Below are 25,803 nucleotides of genomic sequence, written 5' to 3' on the forward strand. Positions count from 1 at the left end.
AAGTCTCCAAGTAGAACATCACTTTTAAAAGGTCATGTCATTTAAAGTAAAATGAAAAGAAAAAGTAAAATTTAATAGGAAAGGAAGGAAAAAACATTGAACTCAAAAGGTTAATAATCTATCCTTTAAACAAAAAAGGCAATCTACTTTTTCTCATTAAAACTTGACACACAGCACTAACGGAGGAGATTATGTTGTGAAAACATACTGCATCGCATGGTAATGCTTGATCGAGATCAGCAATCAGGAGCAAAAAGAAAGCACTGTTTCGTGATTATAATAGCAAATTCTGGAAGACAACCAAATACATCATCTGGCAGCTCAACAGCTGTTACAGCTTGGTAGTAATACCTTGGCATTTGCTATAAGCTGTAACTTGAAAAAATTGATTTCTCATCTGCCAGAAACAAGAAAATGTTCTCCTTTTAACATTTATGAAGTTTCTTTCACTACAATACCCAGGTATTTGTTCCACTTTTTTATAGCTCGGTTTTTACTCTTGCTGCTAAGCTAATTGTATATCAATTTGATTCAAATATAAGTTTGAGGAAAAAATACTAGATGCAACTTAAATAAACAACGTGCATTCACATAAATCCCGTTTTGATGACACACGGGGTAGCAAATAGCATAAAATATTCCCAATTGTCCTCCTTGCTCATATGCACAGCCATGATCAAATAGTCATTATTATAATGCATACATGCCTGAAAAATGGACGATTCCAAAATAAAGTTCAGTACCTTTCCATGTGTTTTGCTGTTTAGTTAAGCCTACTTTTTGCTGGTCAGAAGTAGTACACAAGGATGTAGACTGAGATAATAATGCTGAGAATTTACAATACTTAACAAACTTAGTCTTTAAATTACTCCTGGGTATAGGATAGGAAGAGGAAGAAGGAAGACATTTATTGTCATTTTTATAACTATATGAAATCGTTAAAGCATTTGTTCTGTGTGCAGAAAGGCTTCCTGAAAAGATCAGTTTTCTAAGCATACAGTACTTCATTGACCTTAAAGTAAGTATGCATCATAACAAGGACATGGACTACTTAAAATCTTTTAGCATTTCAACTATTCTAGTTATTTTAGGGTTAAGTAAAAGCAATCCATCATAAATATTTCATATTCTGGCATTGCACTTAGATTTTGAAGTGTCATAAACAATATTTCTCAGAAATCAATATTCACACACAGTACATCTATGGGGAAAAGTACACACAAAGGTGGTATAAGCTTTCAAATAGATCTCTACCTTTACGCCTAGTGCAGTTTTCTTGGCCTCTGCTTTTAATCTTGTAGCTCTTAACATAGGCCTGGTTTTCTTATAATCTTGTTTTCCTAGAGGAGAAAAGCACATTTAATGAAAATGATGCAAAAAGAATATAAAGAATGTCAGTAATTATTTCAGTTGACAAGTCAGATCGAACATTTTGAAAACATCCCACAGACCAGCACTTGAAACAGGAGCAACTCTGTCAGACAGGGGCTTAATCCGTGGAACAAGAGTCATTAAGAGACAATGATAACAACAAGCAAGAGCCGACAGAGCAGCCTAGAGCCTATTACTCCAGAGGGCCATCAAAACACACATACGGATAACCACCTACTAGTACAATGTTTATTAAATAGTTCAGTAAGCATCAGACAGCAAATAAGTAGATTAAAAGTGGATGACGTTTTTCCCTCTCATTTCAATCATAACAAAATTTTCATTATAATTTTTGTTGTTTAGTCATCCCTAATGCATATATGAATGTGTAATATGGGACATTATGGTGAGTGTAAGTGTTTCATCATTTTGAACCGGAAGTTATTTGCAAGCATCAGAACTCAGAGACATGCAGGTCAGTCCAAGTAAGCACTAACAAAATGACTGCTTCACACCATCTGCTTGTAGAAACATGTCACACACAATCTTGTAGAAGAGTCTTAGACTTTTTAAAAGTTAGAGGGACTAGCCCTTGCAGCCATAAAGAGCACAGAAAAGTACTGGATTACTGTGAGTCCACAAGAACTGAGTTCAGAGGAGGACATACTTAGAAATGGCATAAATCATTTATCTCAACTTAATAATAATAAAGCATAAAACACTTGATATCTCTCAGGAATATTTTTGCTCTCTGAAGGGCCTGTTACTGCTGTGCTATGTACTATTAGCCATAGCTTCTTTAAGTTAACAGAAGTCAAGGTACAGACACAGTCACAAAAGAAGAAGGAAAAGAGGAATCTGTGAAGAAACTGCTCAGAGGGCTAAGAGCCTCAGTACAACCACTTTGGCATTTCCAGCCTTTTTGTCCTTATTGCCTACTTCCAAAGCTGAGCAACAATGCTTAAAGCAGAAATGTTTGGCTATTTGGCCACTAACCTGATCTCTGTCTGTGACACGATGACCTGCCTAGTGGATGAAGGAAAGGCTGTGGATGTTGCCTACTTGGACCTTAGTCAAGCCTTTGACACCATCTCCCACAGCATCTCCGGGAGAAAACAGCTGCTCATGGCTTGCACGACAGGCATACTTTATGCTGGTTTTAAAGCTGGATGGATGGTCGAGCCCAATGAGTGGCAGCAAATGGAGTTACATCCAGTCGGCGGCTGGTCACAAGTGCTGTTCCCCAGGGCTCAGTTCTGGGCGCAGTCCTGTTTAATATCTTTATCGACAATCTGAACAAGGGGATCGAGTGCACCCTCAGTGAGTTTGTGATGACACCAAGCTGGGGGGAGTGTCGCTCTGCTGGAGGGCAGGAGGCTCTGCAGAGGGATCTGGGCAGGCTGGACCGATGGGCCGAGCCCAGTTGTAGGAGGTTCAACCAGGCTCAGTGCCGGGCCCTGCCCTCGGGTCACAGCAGCCCCAGGCAGCGCTGCAGGCTGGGGCAGAGCGGCTGGGAAGCTGCCTGGGGGAGAAGGCCCTGGGGGAGCTGGGTGACGGCCGGCTGGGCATGAGCCAGCAGTGTGCCCAGGGGGGCAAGGGGGCCCACAGCATCCTGGCCTGTATCAGAAACTGTGTGGCCAGCAGGACCAGGGCAGTGATCGTCCCCCTGCACTGGGCACTGGTGAGGCTGCACCTCGAATCCGGGGTTCAGTTTTGGGCCCCTCGCTGCAAGAGGGACGTTGAGGTGCTGGAGCGTGTCCAGAGAAGGGCAACGGGGCTGGTGAAGGGTCTGGAGCACAGGTCTTGTGAGGAGCGGCTGAGGGAGCTGGGGGTGTTCAGTCTGGATAAGAGGAGACCTGTGGGGACCTTACCTCTCTCTACAACTACCTGAGAGGAGGTTGTAGGCAGGAGGAAGTAGGTCTCTTCTAGATAACAAGCAAAAGGACAAGAGGAAATGGCCTCAAGTTGCACCAGAGGAGGTTTAGATCGGATAGTAGGAAAAATTACTTCAGTGAAAGAGTGGTCAAGCACTGGAACAGGCTGCCCAGGGAGCTGGTGATATCACCATCCCTGGAAGTGTGCAAAAACCACGCAGATGTGGTGCTTAGGGACATGGATTGGTGGTGGACTTGGCAGTCGTGGGTTAATGGTTGGACTTGATATTCTTAAAGGTTTTTTCCAACCTAAATTATTCTATTATTCTATGATTTTTAAACAACTAATTTTATCTAGTTGTGCATTAGCTTTCATTATTGTTACATTCAAATAATTTAACCTTTCCTATAAAACTGTGCCCAGTAGTTTTGTGTATGCAACACTCCCATATGCTCAACTGGATGGGATCTTACATTCATAATACAAAATGCAATCTTCTCATTTTATGGTCACCTTCAAAACTGGGATATTATAGTGCAGTGGTGAAATTCTGCAACATGAACTGGGAAAGAAAGATCTTCTCCACTGATATACTAGATTAATGGAAACATGCCTCTACCTTTGTCTACTCTATCACTCTGCTCATATTCAATGCAGAGCTCTTCTCTGTAGCATATCGTGGATGCTGAACTCACATTACCAATTCACTTTTATTGTATAATCTCTCCACAATCCTAGAGATTATATATTGTGAAGGTCCCCATATTATCCTCTGGTCAGATATTATTCATAAAAGACTTGAAATAACTTAGAAAATACTCAATGACAAAAGGAAAAATAACTGAAACCATGTCTATTGGCGAAAAAAAAATAATATCCAAGGAACCTTCTTAAAGGGTGGAGAGAAGAAAAGATGACAGAATGACAATTTATGTCAGATGCTCCAACATATTCATCCAGTCCAATATATCTTCTTTGCAGGACAGGACCACTGCAGCGTTATTCTTCAGAAGTCAATGATATCTGATAATAGGATGCATCTGGAGTACAGTGATTTTTTTGAATACTTAAGGAAAGAATGGCAGGAACCACCAAAATGGCTGTCATGAGATGAAGCCAGCCAGAAAGAGAACATGTTTCTTCTCCCTAAAGTACTGCAGTCGTACTTTTGCTATGAAATAGTTAAAGAGCTGTCAGAATTTCCATTATTAATGACAGGAGTTTATAACTTATAAAAATTCACTCCAGGCTGAAATTTGGCACAGATATACCCCAGCCTTGAATTTTTTTGTTTGTTTGTTGGGAGCCAACTCTCAATAAAGTGATGCAGCTGTTCTTACTTACTTGTGAACAAACTACAGAAATTTATCCAAGATGTTTTAAGCATTAAAAATACCTTTGTTTAAAAGTACATAACTGACAAGGACTAAGTTCAATTTCAGTTCTCATAATTCAGGTTTGCTGCTCTCTCATCTGGGGTAAATAAAGCAGGACAGTCAGAGCTTTCCCTTCCAGTGATGCAACAACAGTAGATAATGAAAACTGGAAAGCTCTGTAAGGCCCATTAGGAATGGGAAACAAGTCAGCTACTGAAACCCACCTCCCCTTCCTTCCACTGCCCATTTTCCCTCCTCCTCTCCAAGGCTCAGCTGCGAAGGTGACACGAGCAGGGGTAGATACTGCACAGGAGACCCAGTCTGTGAACTCCATTTATCAGCAGGACCAAGGCTACTCCCAGAAAAAAACTTACTGGTGTTCTTTCCCTTGGTTTCAGGAACTCTGCTACTGTTTATTCCAGTGTCATGGCTATGGCTAAGACCAGATTCTACTTATCTAGAGAATACTTCCAGATTTATACCAAATCTGTTATGAACGACTAACACTCCCACCCTCCCCACCCCATGTATATAACAAATAGGCTATTTCAGTAATGACTCTAGAGCTGGTAGTTCTCTGAATCTATGCACCTGCAATTAATTTACCATTCTCTTTGCTAAATGTGATAGCCAAAAGGAAAAAAAAAAATATGGTGGGGAAACAGTCTGAGTCCACCAAGTGCAAAAGTTTAAAAAGGGCATCTGTGGAGCTCTTTGTAATGAAAACCAGATTCAGCAATTGTACTGACAGACTCTGAAAACATCTGAACTTTCTGAGGCCTTGGGAAAGACATCTGCACTACAGGACTATAAAGAACTATGAAATGCAAAGGCCCTACCATGTGAATACTGATCATTACCACCTGGAAAAGAAGCAGAGATAAGTAATACAGGCTCCCTACGTTCTTTTGGACCTGCAAACTCAACCAGTTGGAATATGTATATTCACACTCCCAATGTCTTCTAGTTTTATCTCACCTATACTGCAAGATTTCTTGTACATTTATCTGTCAGAGTCATCAGCGTAAGCTGTTCCTTCTGCCCAGGAAGTGACCGTCAAAGCCCGCCAAGACAGATTCATCAGACAAAGCCCCGTTTGTCTGCTTTACCCAATGGCTATTCAAGGCACTGAGTTTTCCTGAGGGAATATACAAAGGCAAGAAGATGAAGACAAAAAGACAGAATTGGAAAATTTCCACACCAAATCTTACTTTTTGTATTACTTAAGCAAAATCTTTTCCTCTTCTACTTCTCATTATTCTTATGAATTCGTCACCTCATCTCTCTAACTCCCGTGTCAGGCTTCCTTAATTTTTCCTTATAATTACCCCAATTTCCACTTTTTTTTTTTAAACAAATTTGCCACTTCTTTCTTTATAACTTGTTCCAAGTCCATCACTTTCCTTTTTTAAGGCCAAAGAACTAGTCCATGATAAGGCAACTTTGCGTAATGACTACAGCCATCACCTCTCTGCTTGCCCTGCCTCCTGCCAGTCCCTCCCAAGACCAGGTGCCAAGATCATCCACCTTTCCATTTCAGTGCTTGAAGTTGCTTTGTCCTTTGGAAGCTCTCCAGAGGTCACCATTCACCTCACCCCTTCCTTTCACTTTCTTGCACATTTTTTTCCAAAGGAGTGGAAAAGTGACCTCAGTAGCAGCTGAACTGAGTTGTGCCCTATTTACAAATCTGCTTAGAAAACTTTTCACAGGTAGAAATCAAGACTATTCTAATAGCTTCCAGGATTAGGAAGGGGTGAAGATAAGGGTGAAATACAGGGACTTTTTGAGCTACTAAAGACAGCTGTATTGTAAAAAATGCCAGTGTCTCTCTCAGAGTGAATATTAAGGATTCATACCATATGCAAAACAAGTTGGTTTCTCCTCATGTAACTAGGATTAAAAATCTACGGGTTACACAAGAATTTTTGTGATTTATCTCTAGTCACAAGGGAAACGAGATCCCATATATCTTCTATTCAATAATCTTAATAACAGATTAGAGATTACCTGATCTTGTATATTCAGTTTTCTTTTTAACTAAACCTCCAGTGACAGCATGATTAATACAAAACTTAAACTAAATACATATGAGCTACACAAGTTCATTAGTTCTGGGTGACCATTTTTTTTTAGCCTACAGAAATGTTGTGACATTACCAAGCAATATGCATAACACTGTACCTTCACATACATACCAAGCCCTGTTGTACAATTAAATGTGAATACAACACACTGAGAACTGTATTTAAGAACACTGACTACATTTAAGATTGTGTTTAAAGATGCTGCCATTTAAGATACAACCTAAACAAATCTATAGAATAACTTCATGAGAAAAAAAAATTGATTCCCATCCAATCCCTTCTAGATATTTACTCTCTCATTCTAACAGTAGCTCATTACTGGAATTGAATAAGAGACTAAAGCCTAGGCTACCTCTCTGCTTTTCAATTCATCAGGCTTAAGCAGAAACAGGACTGCATCTTTGGCCTTTGTTGATGCTCCTGTCCAAGCTTATTATCATATGAATATCTAGTTATTGTTTTATAAATGTTCACATTTCAGGAGCTCCCTGCTTTCTTTTCTCTCAGCAGACTTTACAATATCCACCTTCATTATCATCATGTGGCAGCATTGCTCTTTGCCTGCATTTGCTACTTTAAAAATTAATGCACTGCTATTTTCTGAATACTGTACTGCGTAAGCTGCTTATGAGTACATTATGCTATCAAGCAAGCACATGCAGAAAAGCTTCCTAAACTGTTATTCTTTCAATGAAAATACAGCTGGTTCTGCTTCAAAGGCACTTCTTTTCACCTGCAAATGGACTTGCTCCTACACTTATTCCTCAATTCATTGTCTTTTATTTGTGTCTGCAAATCTTTAATTGCCTTTAATTAGAAAAAAGTAAATTCAGTGCTTTAATCTTGCAAATACATTCAATCATAATTCTGTCTGGGATGAATACCAAGTTCTATTCACTGACTGATCTTTATAACAAAGGTATATAAATTTATTGTCCGTTTATATAGACCACACCAATTAAGCCACAATGGAAAAGCAAATAGATAAGAGTCAAAATATTTGAAATGAGAAATATGCAATCTAAATTTAATTACTCAGACAAATTATTTGAAGATGAGTTATTTACAGCATGCCAAAAAAACTGACAGATAGTAAAATTCGCTAATCAACATTACAGATTTAAAATTCCTTTCAACACTTTCACTATAATTCATAACAACCAACAAACTGCTGTCCTGAATCTTTCTGTGCTGGTATTATAGTCATAATAAAAACATTAGTAAGACATTTTCCATACAGTAGAAATCCGTTTCATATGTTAAAGTATTGTTTAAGGTGTAATAAAACTACAGCTACTGGGTAAATTTTAGTTACCAGTCGTATAAACAAAGTACACTAATGTAAGTGATGCTGAAACCCATACTAAAATGTATACATAGCTAATTAGAAACTACAGAGACTGTGGCAATTTCTACTGTCTTTCTAGGGTTTCCACAGTCTTGATTTTGAGCATCCCCTCCTTTTCCCCACTGTAACAGGGGAACGGGAAAAGTTAGATCTTGCTGATAGAGGTGCACGTCCAGGATGGAGACAGATTCAGCCACACCATCATCCACAACCTCCTTACATGCAAGATACAGAAGGTCACAGCCATTGCACCTGACTTCAGTTTTAGGTGACTGCTTGTTTAGGTCTCTTCTTCCCATAGAAGAAACTTCTCCAAAGAGGGAGTGACAGCAGTTTAGCACAGTCTAGATCAGGGGCCCTCAAACTTTTTAACCAGGGGGCCGGCGCGCGGATGCAGTGGCAGGCAGTCATCTGCGGCTGCTTGGTTTCCCCCCCGACCCTCGGTTAGGTGGGTGGGGGGTTCTATAAATACCAGGGGCTGGATTGAGGACCCTGGGGGGCCATATCCAGCCCGCAGGCCATAGTTTGAGGACCCCTGATCTAAAGCATTCACTATCAGTGCCTATTTTATTGTCATCAACAACAGGGAGAGCCTAGATATTCAGTACCCAAGTCAGGTGCATTGCTTTCACCTCTAAGGTTAAGCAGAGTTAATCTGAGCCAAGGAACTGTATCTAAAGGACAAGTGGAGAAGGAGAATCAGTTTTCTGCGTGCTTTTGTCTGGACTCGGGACATTTGCAGATATAGTCAAATTACCTTTGAAGTAATTATCTTAAGTATTACTAGTACTATAGAGAGAATATCACAGAACCACAAAGGGACTGTAAAATGCATCTAAAAACCACAGTTTTACTTCCACCCTTGCTCAGCTATGACATGGTGATTCCCAAGCCACTTAGCTATGCCTGTACTACAGATCCACTGTTGTGAGGTCTTGCAGCACTCTCCAAACTATCAAGCTGCAACAAGACCTTTTACCATCTCATACCAGCACACTCTTCATGCAGTCCCTCTGCTGCGCTGCGCTGCCTTGCCTTCACCTCATCCAGGACGCCCTCTCTCTTCTCTTGCTTCTTCTTCAGCTGCTCTCCCCTCACTGGCTCTCAACCCCTTAACAGAACCAGCCACAGCTGCACCTTATCTACATCGGCCAACCCTCTGCCCCGAAGCCAACCAAAGCTGTATATTATCAATGCTAATTAACCCAGCTTCATTCTTCTACAGTGAGGATGTACCATATTTATTACACTGCTTCTTCTGAACCGTTCCTGTGTACCAGCTATGGCTCCTGGGGCTTTAAGATACAGTCTCATAGAATGGTTTAGGTTAGAAGGGATTTTTGGAGGTTATCTGCTCCAACCTTTCACTCAGAACAGAGTCAACTTCTAAACTGAATCCAACCTGAAATCAGATCCAGTTGTTCTGGGAGCTGGTCTAGCTGAGCTTGTCTAGCTGAGTTTTGAGTATTTCCAAAGGTGAAGATTCCACAACCTCTCCAAGCAACCTTTCACCATCCTTCTGGCAAAAACACTGTCTTCCCACCCAATGGGAATTTCCATGTTCTAACTCATTTCTTGTCCTACCACTGTGCACCTCTGATGAAAGTTAGGCTTCGCCCTGTCTGTAGCCTCCTATGAAATACCTGTACGCAGCAGTAACATCTCAGCTGAGCCTCTTCTTAGATCTGCACAAACCAGCTCTCTCAGCCTCTCTCTGTACAACCTGTGCTCCAGATGGTCATCCTGGCCCTTCACTGGACGCACTCTATTGTGTCCATGTCCTCCTCCTAGTTTTCTTGATGATGGGCAAAGCATTTGCCTTTTTCCAGTCATCAGGGAACACTTCCCTGGAATCAGCTAAATGGCTGACAACTCAGGAAGAATTTGGCCATAAAATCGTATTGTCTGAAATACCTTAATGTAACTATAGTAATGTAATTAAAGTGCACCAAAAGAATTCCGTAGGGTCTGTAAACAGTAAGTCAATGGACTAAAAAGTTCAAATCTGTTTGTACTTTCAACAATTCCATAAATTTACGGTAGTTGTTTTATAACAGGAAAGAATATGTGTTTGGTTTTTTTTTTCTGCGTGTCCTGGGACTCCTCAAAACTGAGCTCTATCATTTCACACACAGTAGCAGAATTTTTCTTCAAGTATCTTTAATAATGCCAGCAGTTAAGGTGTCTGGCACGAGGAAAGTGTTTCCTCAAGTGCTCTGTAACACCACCTAGATCCATAAAGGTACCTAGGCACCTATCTTCTAAGCTGTACAGAAGTATATGATTAAATATCTTTGAGAGACTTTTAAACCAGTCACTGTGTATTCCTGGAGTAACAGAATTTCAATCCAGTGAAATTCTGTGAAACTCTGCTCCCACATGACACATCATAAGCATGCATGCCTCATCCATTACACTGTAACTCTAAAACTGGAAATAACTATTTATTTAGGATGTTACCAGAACCTCTGAAAACCAAAATTCCACAGCAATTTCAGGCCTAACCTCAGTTAAAATCAGACAGCAAATCACACATCAATAACAGTGTTATAATCTATGTTTGAAAATTGGCAACAGAAGTCCAGTTCACATTACAGAAACAAGCTCTCAAGTATTTATTATTGGGTTTTGTGTTCTTAGTGTCATTCAGATGTACTCAATGACCATTCTTTTCCCGAGAAGCAGAAGTGAGATTTTTTCTTTTTAATTAGTGTGATTCCAAAGGGAGTTTTGGGGGTCTTAGGTTAACAGAAATGTTTTGATATGTCTTATACCTACTCAAGAGTATGTCTGTACTCAGAAAAGGCATGAAACCCCCCCACAGCCTCTCTATTTTATTCAGGTTTAACAGCAGCTCAAATCACTGACCATTTTTCAATCTTGAGAAACGGAACAGCTTGACACTAATAATACATTTGCAAAGGACACATCATCATTTAACACAACATTAAGTGCTCAGGGACAACTTTTTACCGTAGACACAATGTGCTCTGAGCTCAGGGTTGACATTTAATGCTACAAAGATAATCCAGCGAGTCGTTCAAGAGGGGTAAATTAATTTTCAAGCAACTATATTTCAGCTTTAAGCCAACAAAAAGGATGCATTAAAATGAATAAGTTCCTTTTATGCTGCATGTAAGATTAAAACCACCCCAAAATATAAAGAATTCTTAAGTATACCAAAATATACCCATTTAATTATTGCTATCTTTTCCTGATTCCAAGACAGAAGTCTGGTAATATAAACATAATATACTGACTGGAAACAGAATCCCTCAGAAAATCCCTCAGAGTTTGATATGAGTTGCCATGAAAAGCAACATTTCATTAAAGAAACACTTTACATTTAAAATTTCTATTAGACATGTGTTGATTTTAATGAGGAATTAAGAACACATTTAAATTAGCACCTTTTCTGATACTTCTTTTAAGGAATATTTTAAAAGTCTATATAAGCATTTAAGAAAAAAAAATCAGAAAACTGGTTATCAATAATGTACAAAACAAAAAATAACATCAATACTTTAAATCAGCTATTTAGTTGAGTAATTTCATTGTTTTCAATACCTGTAGAACATACTCAATTAACTGCAAGGTCATAATAAAAGATCTGAAGAACAGCACTAAAAATATTGACGCTTACTAGATGCTATTTGGTGGGTAGTCCTCTTTCATGCCTTTTAACGCTAAATCACCTTTCACAATCTTTTGCTCAAGCCCAACAGGTGCATGTCTATAGCCATTAAAAAGTAACAGCTCCATGTAAAAGGGGTATCTTCAACACACAGGATGACGTTCTTCAATTAACCTTTCCAATATTCTCCTTAACATTTCCTACTCAAACAGACAACTATGAAGACATTAAACACCTTACTTAAAAACAATTTAACACAATTAATTTGAAACAGATCACTGGGTGAGTGCTTCACTTCTTTCTTCTCCACCTACGTAATATATACATGCACTGATGTGCATATGTAGTTTTAAAAACATTTTTGTTACTTTGCTATGGAACAACTACTAGCAGTTGCACTTTCATATATACAACCATGCTGTAGTATAAATTCTGAAAATGAGAAAAGCAAAATAAAAATACTATTGATCATGATTGAAGTACCCACCATTCATGCAATTAAAAGCCGTATTTTTATCTAACATTTGATTAGATGATTTTTAGACAAAAGAAACTATTGTACTATTTCTTTGATGCTGAGAGGTGCGAACAAGGCAGTGTAAGGCATGGTGAGGGGGACACGGCACACAGAGTCTTTCTGCCTTTCTGAAATAGACTGCACCCAGCTCCAATTTGGTTTATGCTGGTTTTATTAACTTTGTTGGCCGCAAATAGAGAAAAATGTGATATACCTCAAAATAAGTGGAAACAGGCTCGTGGTTGGAGCTTTCTAGGAAGACAGAAGTGGCATGCAACACCACTGTTCCAGACCCGTGCCAGCCCTGAGCGTGCTCTTCTGGTCTTTGCCATCTCTGTCCCTAGAGGCCTCAGACTTTTTTTAATATACCCCATTTGGAGGTGTACTCACAGCTCACTTAATAGGGGAAAAAGCTGAACAGGAAACGATCTGCCAGATAGAAGCTAAGTAGCAAAGACAAGAAGAGGAAGAGAGATGATTACATTGCTGTCACAGATACCAACCTGGAGGACACATCCAGCAACCATGTTCCACACAGAGACAACAGAATCACAGAAAAGCAAATCCTTAAAAATAAAGTTGGTACACACTCACTAGCTTTCCCCCAGTGCTTCATTAGGCTTATAATGAAAAGTTTCCTCATGTCCAATATCTGACTCAAATCTCCTGTATTGAACTCCTAGCACATTATGTTTTGTCATATCCACCACAGGCTTGGAGGACACTTGATTTATTCCCTTCTTTTTTTTGCATAAGGCTTTTACTTATTTAATGACTGCCATGACATCTCTCAAACCTTCTGCTCTCCAGATGGAACAGTCCTCAGACCCAGCCCTTCAGCCTTTGTTTTCTGGGCTCTTCTTGTTCTCCTCTGGACTTATTTTCTGATCTTTGCACAAAATTGAACACAGCGCTTCATCTGAGGGCTTCCTGGTATCTTTTATGTATATATTTCTCCTTACACATTCAGTCACAGTCTGCCTGTGATTCTACTCACTGTTGCAAACCCTTTCCCCAAAATTATTGCCTAAGCATTTCTTACCCATATTCAGTCTGTAGGTTGGTTATTTATACCAAAGTTAAGAATGCTGCCCTTTTCCCTGCTGGATTATATTCTATTTTTCCAGGTCATTTCATCAATTTCTCAGATTTAGTTTGAATTCTAATCTTAAACTCTTAACTCTTTATGCCTCCCATACTGGTATAATTTGCAAACTAAATTCATCATCCCACTTGCAATTAGAATATTGGGTCCAGGACAGACTGCTATTGATCCCTCATTACACCTTTACAAACAGACAATAAACCATTAATAACTACCAAGAACAGCTTTCATACCAGTTTAGTACCCATCTTGCAGTAGCTTCATGTTCATGCATCTCTTGTTTGTTTACCAGAATACATTGTCAAAAAGCCTTGACAAGGTCAAGGCATATGGCACCTCTTCCTCTTCTCCATCGACAAGGTTTGCTATTCTGTCAGAGAAGAAAATTGAATTGACTTGACAAATCACATTGGCTGTTGCTTACCTCCTTGTTCTACTGTAGGTGCTTACAAGACACTGCCTGTCCCTGTCCCGAAGAGCTTACTGTGAAGGATGAGGAAGCTGCATTCAATAATTTATGAGTATTATATGTCCCATCTGTTTGCTTGTTATTGTGATGTTGCCTTTAAAATTACTAGAGGTTAGCTCCAATAAAAGCTAGCCTGTGCTTAGGCAGGAAGGTAGGAAAATACTACTAATAGTTCTCCACAGCGAACACTTAAAGACAATAAAGGAAAATATAGAGACTGATGACCAGGTCATGCAACTCAGTTGCCCACAATAAAGCATATCCATGTAACAGATGTTCCACAGACCATCTTCTCTGTTCTTCTTACATCTACCACTACATAGCCAGATTCTCCCACTGTCTTGCACAAATTACTTTCTTTTGGCTTTAAAGAACAGGAGCAACCGAGGTTACAGAAGTCAAAGATACTCTACTGGGGTATGTTTTTAGGAAAAAATACAACACAGGTGTAAATTAATCTAAGACCATGATCAAAAGGAAAGAATTACCCCCTTCCCCTTTCCCCGCTAAAGAAAACCCCTTCAACAGCCCGAGCCTGTCTGAACCAGCGAGAAACTCTTCCAGATCACATCTCCGGCACTAAGTTTAACCTCTTGAGCACAAGAACAGGACCAAACCAACCTCGGCCTGAAAAATGTTTTCAATACCAGTAATTTGAAATTTATTCCCAATTGCTCTGGTGTACATCGTGCTACTGCCAGAAAACATCACTGAATCATTCACAGCAGCGGCAGCTGAATAAGCACCACAATATCACCAAGTACTGTAATAAAAATATCAAACCTTCTGGCTAACGGGTCGGTGGGGTTTCAGGAGAGGAGGATCCCTCTCCCTCTGCTGTAGTCAACCACACATTATCTGATGTGTCCAACCTTATTAGGTGACCAGGGTCTGCCCCTGGGGGATGTCACAGTGGGACTGTGGCACCACATGGATCTGGAGTCACCCCTTCTTCCATGCACCCTTCCAGGAGCCACAGACCTCCCCAACCAAAGCTGACCAGCTGTCCCGCTGTGGCAGTTTGCATAGAGGAGGGATGGTGACAGCTACTCCAGGAAGGGAAGGATGAAGGATGCAACCTGTCATCCACAGGTTCCTTTTCCCCAGCTGGAACAGAGAGGTCTTGGGGGTAGCACATAAAACCTGAGCAACTCAGGGAAAAGATGGGACCATATGAAACAGAGCACAGGACTTCCACTGCAGATACCACTTCACATCCATTTCTAGCAGCTTCACAGTTTTCTGTTCTCACACACAATAGGATAGCAGTATTTGAACAGTATTAGTACATCACCCAGCATTAAATCATTTTAGGAATGATTTTATGACAAACTAAAAAAAGCCTTGCTCAAAGAAAGAACATTGACAAAGTCACACGATGAACCAGGAACAGAGCCTCAGAGACTGCAGCTCACGAGAAGCTGGAGTCCCTTCTCTCTAACGAGCTGAAATCCCTTTTAACATTAGCCTGCATCCTTGCTGTCAGGATTAAAAACATTCTCTGCTTCAGACTGACTCACCATTAATTCGCCACTGGTCACAACTTGCTAAAGAAAAGCTTCCAAAGTCTGAACCAAACAGAGCTATAACTTGTGGGTAACAGACCAAATTTACCGATTTAGTCTAAGTATGGGATTCCTGGCATTCACCTACGAGTAGAGAAGCTGCAAGAGATGGGGACAGGCTATGAATGATCACAGCCATGTTTAAAAAGGGAAAGACTAGGGGAAGGAAGAAAAGACATCTGGGTGAAGAGACTTGCATGAGGTCAGGCACCAGAAAAATGGCACAACCGTGATCATGAATGCCTTAACCCCTGATCCAGTGTCTTATCCAGTGGCTAATGCTTTTCTCAGAATTGAAAATAAATCGGATGCTGTCTGCCAAGATGCAGTAATTCCTTACTAGTAAGTCGTATCATTCTGGACCAGCTGTATATTACAAGACCATCCCAAAATACAAGTTGTAATTTTTTAATTCTGCCTAAGTAAAAGGTTTCCAGTAATACTGTCAGCATTTGCAGTTCTCACTTCAATGAAGCATATTGCGAAGGATGCTTTGTCAGACCTATATATCACTGTCATTCCAGGAGTCAATGCACTGACAGTCTTAGCAGAGGTGGATGTTACAAGATACTGTGAAAGTGATTATGCAAGAAGGAAAAGCAGGTTTTTGGAGTCTCACTCCAGCAATGCAGAAATCAGAGGCTTTTAATGGAATTAGCCGAGAAGGGAACATCTCTTGCACACATCACCATTATCCCTTAGGATCCTAAAATTACTTGTGAGGAATAATCTCTCCAACCCACTCGCAATTTTAGCACTCCTAAGAAGTACCTATCTTCAGTTAGCCCATAATTTAAAATGCTTTCCTTCAACAGAAACACCACCTGACAGGTCTTAACTAAAAGTGAATGACAGCAGTAGCAGCTTACTTAAAAGTGTAAAGGAAATGCATATTTATAAGCACCCAGAGTAATGGTTTACAGACCTCAGAATGAAAGGTGCAATATTGTCTTGAAGGCGTATTAGGAGACACAATTTTACCTTCAAAAGTCAAACTGAGCTACAGCCAGTCATGAGGTTCGTGTTTGGATAGAGGAGCCTGACTAACTTTAAATTTATCTTTTATTTTTCCAGAAATACTACTCTATCCTTTTCCCTTTCTGAAGGCTCATAGAAAAGGAACTATGCATGTGTGCATGCATTAAAACACGTGAAATAATGGCATCTTACTCCTGACTTCAGCACTGGACTTGCTGCCTCACAGGCAAATGTCTCGTATAATTCATAAATACTGCAATCTTCAATATATAATGAAGAACAGCTAGGCTTTACTTCTCACCTTATTTTTAGGCATATAAATTTGACATGTAACTTAAATGCTGTATGTACCAATCACTCTTCCTTCAGAGTGATGGTAACAAGTTTACCTGAGACCTTTTGATTTTATTCTGTCATTCGCACCAGCATCAGTGCTCTACTGATAATTTAATAAATCAAAGTCAGTGGGTTTCAGCAATAGTTATTTTGAACATGACTATATTATAAACAACTTAAATAGTGAAAGGCATGTATTAGGGCAATTTATTAAAAGAAACAAAGATTGCTCCCAGCATCACTTTTTCCGAAACTTTACTCCACAGGATGATCTTTTCAGTACCCTGTCTCTTGTAGGAAACATACAAAAGCTGGAGAGACTGCTGAGGAAAATAGTCTACCATCTGGAAAACTATTTGAATAGAGCAGATAAAGCACGGAGCTGTTTTCTATTCCTGAATCTTCCACAAAATTACTGTATGACCTTGGGAAATCTCTTTTCCTTGCAAGACTTTGGTATTCATCTAAAACCCTGAGATCCTGGTCTAACAGTATAATAGAAGTGAAAAACACTCATGAGTGTTATCTATTAGAGATGATTCTCTGATGATCTATATTAATTTCTTTTTAAAGGTTTTAAAATTACATTTACAAATATAATGAGAAACAATTAAAAAAAAGTACCTGAAAAAGTAACCGGATCTTCTACTGACCCTTAAAGTCAATTTCTTATTCATTAAAAATGCATGCTAAATATTTATAAACCCATGCACAAAGCAATTTCAGTTTCTGGAATTAACAGCATACAAAATTCAACAGAATTCAACAGAAAACTAACTTTTAGCTATGCTTGTTTCCTCACAAGCTGTTTACATGGATACTGCTCTGATCTGATAACCCCACACCCCCCTCCCTTGCTGAAGAAGTCCCTGTGCCTAGGGTCACCTAGTGTGGTCTAGCACGCGATACAGGACACAGAACTTCAGCCATGCACCATTAGATGACCAGTGGTCCTAGTCCAAGTGCGTGTCCTGCAGGTGAGTCCTGATGTGCAGCCATCGGCAGACAGAACGCCCCGCCTCCCGTGGCGATGGGCTCCCAGCAGACAGGACAGGCATTGCTCAGGACAGATGAGAGAGGTTATTTATAAACTGTCTGAACAGTCCTCTATTGGCGTTTCTTGCTCTGATTGATTCTGTTCTTTAAACATACCAGAAAGGCCACATTTATTATACATAGCATGCAAAGTGAAAAACAGTCAATCCACTCCATTTTCAGAGTGATTTTTCATTTCCTCACAACCCAGAGGTGTGTCTCACATTCGGAGAGTGAATTGTTTTTCTGAACGTCTCATTTCATAGATAGATATGGAAACACAGAACAAAGCAAAGCCACGCACCCTCCCTGAGGCCTGTTTTTCAACAGTTCAGTCCCTCAGAAGAAGAGAGACACGACTTCACTTTCAGTAACAACCCAGTCCTTTATGACAGACACACTTTTCCTAGATCAAGAAAAAGCCCGTAGATCTGATTATGCGAAGTTCTAAGAACTTAGCAAAGGGGTTTTGCATATGCAGAATAGAGGACACTAAATTATTAAAAAAAAATTACTGCAAGTAACATTTGAGTGAAACGTGCATGTAACGAAGATTTACATCAAGTTACTTCTTTAGTTCTTTCGGTACAACCCCCAAAGTTGTAGCATAAGTACAATGCTAATTTAATGCTCATGTCTTAATCTGTAATTCTTTTCTCTTATGATAAAAGGGCTATAGAGTGTGGCAAAAGGTCTCACTGATAGTTCACTCCATGGTGTTCTAGTAATTTAATTTTTACTGTGTTTCTCCACAGAAATATGATAGGAAAAATATTTAGGTATCCACCTGTACTTTTAATATAGTGCTAGCAAGTTCAAAGGCAAGCACTGAAGTCAAGGAATAAATACAAAGTTCTCTTGTCCTAACATGTGTACCAGAATACAGAATTTCTTGAATTATTGTTATTTTATGATAATGTATGTTGTTCAGAAGCCCCTTCCTCTTTCAGTAGCTAAGTAAATATGGACAATAAGACTCATTGACCAAGTTTATGATGTGTAGTAAATGAGCCAAGAGACCAATGGAAGATGACAAGTGCATTTATGGTTAGGATAATAGATGAGGACCAGAATATTTTTTCCTCTCTCAGTCACATGTTTTGAGTATGACCTTGGACAAGACATTCAAGTTTTGATTCATCAAATGTGCAAGCAGTCCTAGATAACAGTCTTCCTTCTTCTGACTTAGGAAAACTGCAGAGATTTGATGAGATGAAACATGGTAACAGTCTTACCTCATTCTTCTCCAAGGCCAGCATCCCACACCATGACCAAATGGCAGCCTTAGCTGATATGTCCCTGTGATATTTTAGTGACCAACAGTCCACGTAAATACATGTGCCTTGACCACTTTCTAGTCCAAGTGTTTACTCAAGTATAACCCACTCTAGCCAACATATCAACTTCTTCCAAGATTTACTGAGAATGAAGCTCTTCCAATATGCCCTGTACTGGCGTGCACTCCCAAGATCCAAGTAATTTTGTGCTGAAGACTTCAGTAATGCTTAGTGCTGCACACCCACATGAATGTTTTCCAAAATGTGCTATGCTAGGTTAAAATAATTCTTGGTAAATGACTGATCTTGCATATGCTGTTCAATAAATAAATAGATAGGTGGAGAAGGAAAACTCCCTTAGAAAGCCCTTCAGTCAGTGATGTACGCAGTGGAGACAACCCATATTACTATGCCCTTATTCCACCACCTTTGGCACCTGCTGTAAACTGTTTCCAAACTCTTCCTATGCACACACTGAATACAACCCCAGGTTCCTTGACAACCTACAAATACCATGTGTTTCTCTTTTCTGTCCCCCCCTCCTGCCCCTAGAGATGAGCCAATTGCTAGAAGTACTTGGTATGAACCATTTTTTAGTTTTCCATTGACATTTTTGATGACAAGAATGCCTGAGTCACATCCTATTTGTACCAGTAGGACATCCTGTAACAGCTAGAGACAAGGGATGACACAGGAGAACCCTGTCAAAGATATACAACTGGGGATCCCCTGAGAAATTGCACACTATACTTACTACTAGATTCTCCTAAGTACTGCACTTCTTTAATATAAAGAACAAAAAGAGCAGCAACACCAAATGTACACCCAGTAGTTTATTAAAAAATCCCCAAAACAAACAGGAGAAGATGATGCTGTGGAAATGTTTTGATAGTTTCACCACATTGAAGGTTGACAGCACAGGCACTGAAAAACAAAGGTTAATGTTACAATCTAAATGTACCTCTTTTCCCTCATCTCCCTCCTTTCAGCCTGGACTTTCAGCAGGAATTTCATATTCTCTTCAACAAAAAAGGGAAGAGCCTGTGAAATTCAAGATTATGTTTTCAGTTCTCCTGAAATCTTGATTTTGGTGAAAATACTCAGTATTAATTTTTCCACAAGTAAAACTACAGTCAAAGTTATGGTAATCCTTCCAAATGCATTTTCTAGCTTTAAATATCTCTGAAAGCTGCTCCACTTCACAGTGAAACTTTGTCCATATGGAACATATGACTAGAAAGGACTTGGTGAACTGAAATCCAGCACTGTTAGTGAAGGCACCCACATCATTCAGTTTTGTTCAAAACTGATCATAGAAAACGATCAGTTGGAAAACAAGTTAAAGCTTTGGGAATTTTTTTATCTTCAGCCCTATCAGTAGGACATTACTCAAGAAGCTCAATATCCTATTGGTAAGAAACTGCCTTCTAATTTCCAGGTATGTTTCTTTATGGACATGTTATACACAGTTACAGACTGGATATATATGGACTGTTGTCCTTCCCAAGTGTTTACTCCCAAAACACTCACTGACAGGAACCGAATTTGTCTTAGTGTTCAGCTGTGCTAAACAAGGCTCTTCTTGGTCACCCTAGCAGTTCTTTCAGCACCTCTTTCACTTTCAATTCATCTTTCTTGAATGTGGATGAGCAAAGCTGTACTTCAAATGCAGTCTCTAGTCCACTATTTAATAGCTTTAACATTTACCTCTACTTCAAATACATACAAGGATAAAACACCCATTTTTTTCATGACCATAGGTAATCATCGGAAACAAGGGGACATTTACTCTAAGGTTTTCAGCTGATGAAATGACAGCATTGGTAGGAAGCTATCTGGTCATCAAAGTAAAGATATAAGCCATATTTTAAGATGCTGATGCAACCCACCATGATATTCCCATAGAGTGATGTATAACAAGTACCATATAATTAGTTTTCTGTTTCTCCACCTGCCCACGCACAGGAGTGTACTGAGCAGCTCTGAGAACTTTTTCTGTGGTAGGACTCTATGCCGGTACCACTCTAAGCAAATATTCCCAGCATTTCAGAAACAAATGAGAACAACAGCACAAATTAACAGAATAATTCAGGATGGAAGGGACCTCAGGAAGTTACCTACTCTAACCAGAAGCTAGGCCAGGCTAACTTCAAAGCTAGATCCCATGACTCACATCTTCATACAGTTCAGTTTCAAAAAAATTCCAGAGATGGAAATTCTGCAACTTCTCTAGGCAACCTGCACTGGTGTTTAGCCTCCTTTATTGTGAAACTTTTCCAAAATTATTAATATATAATTTTTAATTATGTTTATAAGTTAGCAGCATGCATGGTTCTCTGATAGTATTTTGACAATAGTCAACAAACAAATCGTGAAGAACCATAATAAGCCTTTCCAGTACCTAAATGTTATTTGTTTTATCTTCATACTTACGGATTGGATTTTGCTCCCCGTTACAAGGATAAGCATCTGAAGTAAGTTTGCTAAATTCAGTAGTGTCAGACACGTGTCCAAATCTCCACCACCGTAAAATCCAACCTTCCTACCATGGCCTCCTGACTGTAGGAAGTGTTTGTTTCTCTTCAGACTAAAAAATTACCTGAAAGGTAGTTGGATAAAGCAAAAAAGTCAACCATGAACTATGCTTTTTAATTTCTCTTTTTGCATCAGTGACAGAAGTAAGATAGGGAAGACAATCCTCTGTGGACTACATTCTTTCTGCTTTGCCCACAACCAGAATGTTTTAATCTCTCTCTTTGAGGAGTACATGAAAGTACTCCCCTCTTTGTCCTTTTCATGACAATTCCTCATTAGAATTTGATACTTTTTTCTGCACAAACACAACAGGTCATATTCACTTTTTCCATGAAGCCATTAGGACAGAAACTCTTCCGTGGAATATATGCTATGGAGTCTGTGGTTTTCCAAGCTGCCTATCAAGATACATGGAGCCTCCTGTGTTACAGACATGAGTCTGATTTTCTTGTAACTCTACCAATCGTTTCCATCTGGTATTGTACTTAGCAGGTTGATTTTCTGAGACACTTCACACTATGAAGTATGTTAAGGATTGTACCTTCATTCTATTTGATTTGCAATTTATTCAATGTTTCTCCCTGTGCAGTGCATTCCAGTTTGCACAGTCCTCGTCTATTCCAGAAAAGACACAGCAGACCGCAGCCTATCTTTTCTGGAAAACTATTTCTTCAGAGATAATACCAGTACTTACTTCACTCCATTTCTCTCTAATGTTCAGTAGGCAAAAGACACTGTACCTATACCTGAACGTTATGGAAAAGGCTGTGCCAAAAAAAGAACTGCATTCAGGTTTTGGTGTGCCTTCCTCAACTATAGAAGACATCATTCTTCACTGCAGACAGCGTAAAATACCTCTATAAATAGACAGATTTACACTGTCATAGTTATTATTCATAAAGTAATTCAGGCAGTAGTACTGATTTGACCTACAGAGGCCACTGGACTGAAATCAAAAGTGATTCTAAGAAGCCGGGGGAAACCCACACAGGAAGCAAACCCTTCTTACAGTTCGTAATCTGTTCGTTACGCATGTTACATGGAATAAAGACTCTTCCTAGACTCACTCAAGGTTGTGTGACACTTGGCTTTGCAATATGTTCAACAGCAATACTGGCTTATGGCACTTGTTGACTTGAGTCTTACCACACACTACAGTGCACCATCCTGCTCTCCAATGCATATTTGCTCCACTGTGCCACCCCAGAGGATGGTATAGTATACATTGTGACATGGCAACAGGAACAAGTAGAGACAGGTAAGTGTTGCTAGAGGTTACTTTGTAATGTCAAACTGTACCCTCTGGCTATCTGGTTGTAGGTGTCCAAATGTATTCTACCATGCCAATAGGAACTGGAAATCAATGGCATGCACATTGCAATTGTTAGAACAGTCCCTGGCACAGTCTGTGTCCAGAGCAACCCTCTCCCAAGCAACTCCTACACATGGCTCAAGAGTTAACATGCACCTGGAACAATTTTCAACAAGCAGTTTGCCAGCAGCCACTCTCTTTTAAGGATAAAAGAATTTAACAGTATGCTCAGGGTCACTGATGCCAGTTGGCCTCTGTACCAGAAAGCAGTACCAACCTTGTTTAACCTACAAATGAAGATGTGAATCACCAGCCTAAACTCATACCTTTCACCCATTAGAACAGAAGCCTGCAGAGATTATTCTTACACATCTCCCTCAATGCCTGTGAAACTCCTAGGAGGCCCCACTTGCATTCTACTTTCAATTTATAACTTGTTCCAGCTCTTCAGTGACAGTGCCTGAAGATCCCTCAGGTCATGTCTACACAAACAGTTGCACGCTCATTCTGTCTGTGAACTGGTTAGGTAGCAGCCAGCTTCAAAGCAGGAGATGTGCTGCCATAACACACAGCATTGTGGCAAAGTTAATTAGCACTGCTAAGAGGCAGGTCAGCACGAGCACTATGCTCAGGAGGTCCAAAGCTGAGGGATTTAAGGCACCCTCTGAGTTTAGACTTACAACAGCTTCAGTGAATCTGGGGCACACTCTCACCAGTGTGCTGTAACCTTGAGCTGAAGGGACCATGGCTAATGCTGAGACACTTTCACTCCATATGCTAGTTCATTATTCAGCGCCTCTCTGTTTTGACTGCCAACAAATAATGATGTTTTTCAACACTTCTCCACTAGGAACTGAATGCACAAACATTGCATCATAAATGCCACCCAACATCTGCCAGGCAGTTACCATCTTCCCATGACTATCACCTAGGCTGAACCTGAACAAGTGATTTAGTGATGAGCTGTATCACATCCTCTTACCTATCACACCCTTGATCATCCAAACCCCAGTCTTTATGAACAAGAAAGCTCACCGGTATTTGATTAAAATACCATAAGAAAATTATTTCTAACAAAAAACCTATGCATTCTAAAATTACTGTTGTTTTGTTAATGAAAAATCAAATATCACAATCAAGGGTATCACCATTGCTACAAATCTTACAGCACCAATGCAGATATGGCAATAATGGTAAGATATTCACAGAAAATAAACTAAGGAAAAGGCAGGCTTTTCCCACCTTTCCTATTTAACAGGCAGTCAAAATTCTGAAAATATTATTTAATATATGAGTAATTTTAGAACAGTACCAGTAGCTTAGCAGAACAAAACTCAATTGGTCCCATGGTAAATATGGTATCTGTGTAGCTGGGATGATGACAAGGACCAGATTTCAAGTAAAGCATTTCAGAGATTAAACAACAGATTAGTTACTTGCCTTATATTATCCGTAAATTAACTGCAACCAGAGCGCTCAGTCAGAGCAGTGTATTTGACTTCCCACATTCCAATTCTTATTGTAGAGCTCTTTGTTCACTTTGTGGTACTTTGCTGTACTGATCCAACTGCTATACAAATGAAAAATCTCTAACTTTGAATGTGTGAATACTTTCAATACTGCTTATTTTTAATCAGCCTTTACCATCGAGCAAAAGCAAAAGCTAGTCACATGATGTTTGCGATTTCTGTAACTCTAATTCAGATTAAGCAACCGCCTTTTTATATTTTCATTCTAGCAGTTTGATCTTACTGAGATCATCCTCCTGCTGCCGTTACTTCATTTCCCATCCAACACTTAAAGCCTGCAAGTAATATGTTGAGCCTAGCAGACAATCCCATAAATAGCTCGAGACCTCGAAAACCACAATGTAGCCAGTTCCTAACTTTCTTCCAAAATAAGGCATAATAGAAGCAAAAACTTCCACTGAAAAAAATATTTTTAATACAAACCAGTTACAGAAATCCCTGACAATGTGCAGTTAATGGACCACACGATAGCAATCACCAATGTGAACAAATTCATTACAAAAGCCAGATGACTGTTCCATGATCATGCTTACCCTGAACACAGACATCCAACGCATTTTTTTAAGGCCATAAATAGGTGCAATACCTGTTGAACTACATAATGCACATGGTCATGTCCTGAAAATACAAAAGTTCCTTAAGTTGAATCTCTTGAATTGAGCCAATGGGATTCTATGTCTTTCTCCTTAGACCAGCGACCCCTGCAATGCTCGCCAGACTCCCTGCTGTCTTCGTTTCTGCTAGTCCACACAGCAGAGGAGCAGCACAGGTCTAACAGACTGCCACCCTCCGCTGGGGGACAATGGCTGGACAAAACTGAACTGCACCAAAAGGGGAAAAAAAAAGCACTACATCTCATAGCATTGCAACTGGAGAAATACAGTTACAACTATGCATTATGTCCACCTTAAACATCTATCAAGCACATCTTGATAGATGCATGTGCACTGGGCATTTCACTCTTAGCTTTCTGCACTGCTGCCTTATGATGAAATACAAGGAAATCAGATTGTAGTTCACTGCCCAATTCTCCTTGCATTTATATTGACATAATATTAACTACAAATATAAGCACATGCACCGCATGCAGAGAATGCATATATATGAACACTGTATACACAGAAGAATTAGGTCTGAGATTTTTTTAGAAATGGGTGTCTAAAGTTAGATTTACAGATTCACGTTGAGATATGAGTACTCTGAAGTCCACCCTTCACACATACGAGCTAAGATTTTCAAAGCTTGATGAATTTCTAAAAATGTTAAACTGCTCTGCCTCTGAATGTAATTTATACATGCTGATGTGTCTATAATGAATTTTTTATGTATTTTGGAGAGGATGCAAAAAAGTTGGTTTAGGTTGATTTTTTTTGACTGCAGAAATGAATCCATTGAAAAATCGATCAGAACCTGAAAGTACAAGCACAAACATATATCATTGCAAGAGCCCTGTAGAT

At 39.6% G+C, this 25,803-nt stretch overlaps 1 protein-coding gene across 2 annotated transcripts in view; it reads right to left on the bottom strand.

Moving 5' to 3' along the window:
- Positions 1-25,803, bottom strand: part of TRIQK (triple QxxK/R motif containing) — a 64,685-nt gene that overhangs the window by 13,685 nt on the left and 25,197 nt on the right. For both annotated transcript variants that reach the window (XM_040587150.1, XM_040587151.1), the window contains one exon: positions 1,255-1,340. In XM_040587150.1, the coding sequence (XP_040443084.1) occupies positions 1,255-1,340 (86 nt within the window). The remainder of the gene's footprint in view (positions 1-1,254; positions 1,341-25,803) is intronic.

Source organism: Falco naumanni, chromosome 3 (genome assembly GCF_017639655.2).
Source record: "Falco naumanni isolate bFalNau1 chromosome 3, bFalNau1.pat, whole genome shotgun sequence".
In the NCBI taxonomy this organism is placed as follows: domain Eukaryota; kingdom Metazoa; phylum Chordata; class Aves; order Falconiformes; family Falconidae; genus Falco; species Falco naumanni.